The sequence below is a fragment of the Diadema antillarum genome, unplaced genomic scaffold, assembly GCF_040938485.1.
Source record: "Diadema antillarum isolate AM-2024a unplaced genomic scaffold, OU_Dant_1.0 scf00000000, whole genome shotgun sequence".
Classification (NCBI taxonomy): Eukaryota; Metazoa; Echinodermata; class Echinoidea; order Diadematoida; family Diadematidae; genus Diadema; species Diadema antillarum.
In genome coordinates, this window is record NW_027270889.1 from 1,104,684 (window position 1) to 1,109,505 (window position 4,822).

At 42.0% G+C, this 4,822-nt stretch overlaps 1 protein-coding gene across 1 annotated transcript; it reads left to right on the forward strand.

The window, feature by feature from the left end:
- Positions 1–1,671: 1,671 nt before the first annotated feature.
- LOC139708259 (cardioacceleratory peptide receptor-like) lies at positions 1,672–4,354 on the forward strand. The gene has a single exon (XM_071620547.1). It carries the CDS (start codon positions 1,672–1,674, stop codon positions 2,923–2,925), a length of 1,254 nt encoding a protein of 417 aa, XP_071476648.1. The 3' UTR covers positions 2,926–4,354.
- The last annotated feature ends 468 nt before the right edge of the window (positions 4,355–4,822 follow it).

The following is a 4,822-nucleotide window of genomic DNA, read 5'->3' on the forward strand; positions in this document are numbered from 1 at the left end:
GTTTGTTTCTAATAGCTAAATATCATAAGTCCTTTCACTTTTAATTTACTCCGAGTTATTATTCCTCTGGAGAGCTGTGTCTACATAAATTTTCCTTATTTTTCGTTTCCCAGCTCAATGCGATATCTCCACCTGTCAATCATTGGTCACAAATAAAAAAAAAAATGATAACCGGTCGAATATTTCATTCGATGACTTGAGGGTATCAACCATTGGATGATCTGGTAACTGATGTAGAAATTAAAAAAAAAAGAAATGCACACAAAATATGCCAAATATGACGTCAACATACCAAGAAGTTATGATAATCGATTTTCTAAGATATGCCGTTCTTGACCCTTGAAGTCACGTGCTCTAAAAGCCAAGCTTGCAATGTATTCAAATTGTGCCCATGCGTCCTTCATGGAAGTTATGGATGGCTGCCCTTACCTTTGCTCAGGACGCGCTTGAGGCTTGTCGGGCAAGCCAACATGGACACCGCAAAAACAAAATCCACGTCTACAACCAGATTTGCCAGACATGTGTGAAACGAATGCCCATAAATTTGAATACGTTGTTAAGTATTTTATTGACAGGGGAGAGTGTTTGCCGTAAGTTTGACGAGTATTCCGAATATTTGTTTTCATAAAACAAGTAGAAATCCTATAACCCCCTCGGGACGACCGCCGATGAGCCAATACTCATGCATAATGGATCTCTCGGTTCAACTCTGGATAGCGCTGGAAAGGCAGCCATCTTGATTATTGTGTGTTCGTGCGCGTGCGGGCGACCATGAGTGCGTGTTTTATCTATCTATTTTACAAAGTACGCTTCTGTTCTGAGCTCCCTGAATCAAGTAGGATACGTGGCGACCTTGCTTTGGTATATTTTCCGGGCTTGACAGTGATCATTATAATTATCTTGTTTATAATCATCACAACTACAATTTATTCAGGTTATGATCATGTTTACCTGTCATAAGTTGGCATGTTTTGCCTTATAGCTCTTGATCCGTCAACTAAATGGAAAATGAGACAAAAATAGTGCCAGTTAGCATGGTATTGAGAGACCTTTTGGAGGAAAAGGTGGCTTGAACTTAAACTCAGTTTAGTGATTTTTTTTAATCATTTGTACAGGTGGAGAAATGAAACAAACTAAACTGAAACTGAAAGTGGCAACTTGTCCTGCTCTGATCGAAAGGTTGAAACAGTCCTCCTCTGCCAGAAACAAACAAAATGAGTAGTGCTTTAACGAAAATATATAATCTATGGTTTCTTTGAGCAGTTATTAATACTTAATTGCTCATTATTCACAGAAGATGTTATTTAGGAACCCGTCAGTCCCTTACAATCTTCATTATAAACTGTCCAACTCATGGACCCCAGGTCTCAGCTCTATGGCTTCCAATTAAACTTGTTTGTCTTCACTGAAATCCAACAGTGATTTTGACGACTAGTTTAATCAAAATAAGCTGCACACAATTTAACTGCACAAGAACATCTAGTGTGGCTGTTTGTATGGTCTTGCTTTAACTTATATCTGAAAATATTATGTAACCCCGTGAAGGAATTATCAAGGTGTTGCTTGAAATGTCATACTTTAACAAGTCTCTTTTCTCTTCTTTATGCTTTTTCCTGCAGATATAGTGCGGGGACGTGCTAGCCTGGACTAGCTTGCCGGAGTACGGCTAGGATGCCTTCCCTTATAATGACCCCTCCCTCGGCAGCCATGGAGCTCACGGACTGGATGCAGGATCCCGACCTATACACCACGGAAGCCTCAAACACTACCCTGGCCACGGACACGGACAAAACACGCAGCATGATGAAACTAGTCAGCACCATACAGATATGGAGTCTGTGGGTGTTGTTCGGATTGGGCGTGCTCGGTAACACCATGGTGATGATTTGGATGCACCTCAACCGGAGACGAAAGTCTCGTGTTAACACCATCGTGTTAGGCATCGCCAGTGCAGACATGTCTGTTTGTTTCTTCTCAATGTTGCCCACAGCTATCATTCTAATGTCATCGACTTGGGAAGCGGGGAACTTCATGTGTAAGCTGGTAATGTACTTCCAGGGCGCTTCTCTCATATCGTCGGCCAACATGCTGGCGCTCATGGCCATCGACCGTCACCAAGCCGTACTTCAGCCCTTGAAGGAGTTCTTTGTCGCGTGGAAGCTAGTCGTAATATCGTGGGCCATCGCCGGCACCCTGGCCCTACCACAGCTCTACGTGTGGGGTCAGCGCATTCGCTCAGATAAGCCACGTTGTGGCTCTATGTTCAGGAACCAACCGGCCTGGCACCGCGTCACGTACATCACGTACATCGCAGTAATCACTTTTCTCATTCCTTTCCTTATCGTTACATTCGCCTACTTGCGCATCTCGAAGAAAATCTGGGACAAAGCTCAGGAGACTTCGGGCAAGCGGTCGAAGCGAGCGAGTAAGAAAAACAAAATCGAGCTGAATCGCAATGCTCCTGGAAACACCCTCACGAAAGCTAAAACTAAGACGCTGAAGATGAGCGTGGTTATCATTTTCTTCTTTGTGCTTTGCGGTACGCCTTACTTTATCGTTGAAATTCTCGGCACATTCAGAGGCCCATCCAACCCCTTCGTGGAAGCGTTCTTTGGTATCTTTGCCGTAGCCAACTCCGCCACGAATCCCTACATTTTCTTGTACTTCAACACATCGCAAAGATGTTGGAAAGAGTTCCGTCTGTCATTGAACCGTTTTTTATGCTGTTGTGCGCGAGGGGACAGTGAGGGAGGGTATTACAACCGCTACTCAGTCCGCTTTTCCTCGTCTAACTCGCGCACAGAATTCACCAAGATTCCAGCCGACTCGTCCGTAATCACCCGCATGACGGAGGCGCCAAACTCGCGGGCAGTCCCACCGGCAAAAGACCATGAGTGCAGGGGAAGGCTGGGCAGGACTGAATAAGTGCCGATCAAAGACGGATTGAACCAACGTCTGTCTCGTGCGGACGTTACGATAAAGGTACTCAGCCCTCAACCGCCATCCAACCCCAATCTCGACCCCCCCCCCCCCCCGAAAAAAACCCTGATAGACAGAAAGAGAGAGAGAGAGAGAGAAAGAAAATGCGTGTATAGATTTGGAAAAAAAAGATAGCTAAATGAATAGATAAATAATATAAATGATGAGCGGGACTAGGCCTGACGTCATCAAGCAGGTTAGCAGGCATTTTTTTTTAAATCCTGATTATCATTATTTGGCACTGATTAGCATTCATTAGACCTTCTGCATATATATTCCTCTTTGTATCCATGCAGAATGTCATGAATGATAGAGGTCATTTCAGAATGAAATGGTGTTGAGACAAAAGTTCGTCTTTAAAAATTAGGGGGAAAAAACTTGAATAGACCTCAACTCGCTTCTGACACTAATTGTCCATTAATATCTGACAGATAAGCGTATCAGTCAATCTTCCGTGACAAGGCAACTTGAAAAGGGAATATCGAGGTTCTCAATGCTTCAAAGCACGTTATATCACGTGCACTTGTACATGACGGTGTATTATGTCGCAGTTGAGAAGTATGGTTTCCTATAAACTGAACTTGGAATATCTATCTCCCTATCCATGGCTCTTTGAATGAATTCAAAACGAGTTAAACTGATTGAAATAGTTTTTGTCTCCGAATATAGAATGCAGACTGTAAATCTTAAAGACTCCAGGTCTTGCAGAGAACATGATCCAGCTGCACGATTGTTAGTCGATACTGAAACCTGAAGCGAGTTTGGTAATCCAGCTTTTTTTTTTACTTTATTCGTTAAAAAAGTAAAAACTAAATCGTCTTTCCCTGCGCAAGGACGTGACGAAGATGTGGCAATCGTTAAAAGAAAAAGAGGTTTTCCAGATAGATAAGCTGTTAAGTGTATTACTCCGTCGCATGGCATGCGGAAAGAGATTACTATGACATTCCCAAGATGAAAAGAATGATATCTGTCAGCGATTTTGGCAAAGGGTTGATAATGTGATTTAGATTGATCCTCCAATTTGCATTTCATTTCTAAGGGTAAATTCAAGATAGTCGATTTTCTTGGCATCATTGCATATTCTCAGAACGGCGGGCGTGTGCACCTGCCGAACGTTATGCTAATGCGAAAAGGAGAAAGTGATCTAAAAATCAATATTCGTCCTAACTGTGCAACTTCTGTTCCATACGACAAATTATATATTACCTGTAAATTCATACGTGTAAATACTTTTATTGTTCATCAATTATTTCATTTCCTGTTGATTTCGTATATTTGCATATGTTTGGGGTCATAGCTGAACCAGTATTTCGTCCGGGTTTTTTTTTTCCTTGTTAAAAGGGCTTGTTGTCATCTGACTGTTGACAATGCAAAGAAACAACTGCTTCCGCAAATGTCGTTTTTTTATTTATTCTTCTTATAATTCTCTTCTTCTTTTTCCCTGTTCTCCTGCTTCTACTCGACTATTAACGGCAGTTTCACTGAACTATTGATACTACTGTACCACTAATACTACCGTCACCACTGCTACCACTACCACCACTTCTACTACCACTACTACTTTATTACCGCTAACATGATAGCGAGAACCGCTGCAATGACCTTCTGTCACTACGGTGCATATTGCCATAATTATAGTGTTTATTACTACAACTGTGATGCCAAACTTACGGATTTTGATAGTGACCCATTTCAACGACAAAAGGGTCTAACATCGCTTAAAAAAAAATATCAAACTTTCAGCGGTCTGTGATTTTTTTGGGCTAACCTTAAAAAAGGAAACGTAGTCGAAAAGCACGACTTTCGCACAAAGTAATGAAAATTGCTTTCAGGATTTAGAAGC

Coding starts and splice junctions, on each gene's coding strand:
- LOC139708259 (XM_071620547.1), top strand. CDS start 1,672: ATGCCTTCCCTTATAATGACCCCTCCCTCGGCAGCCATGGAGCTCACG.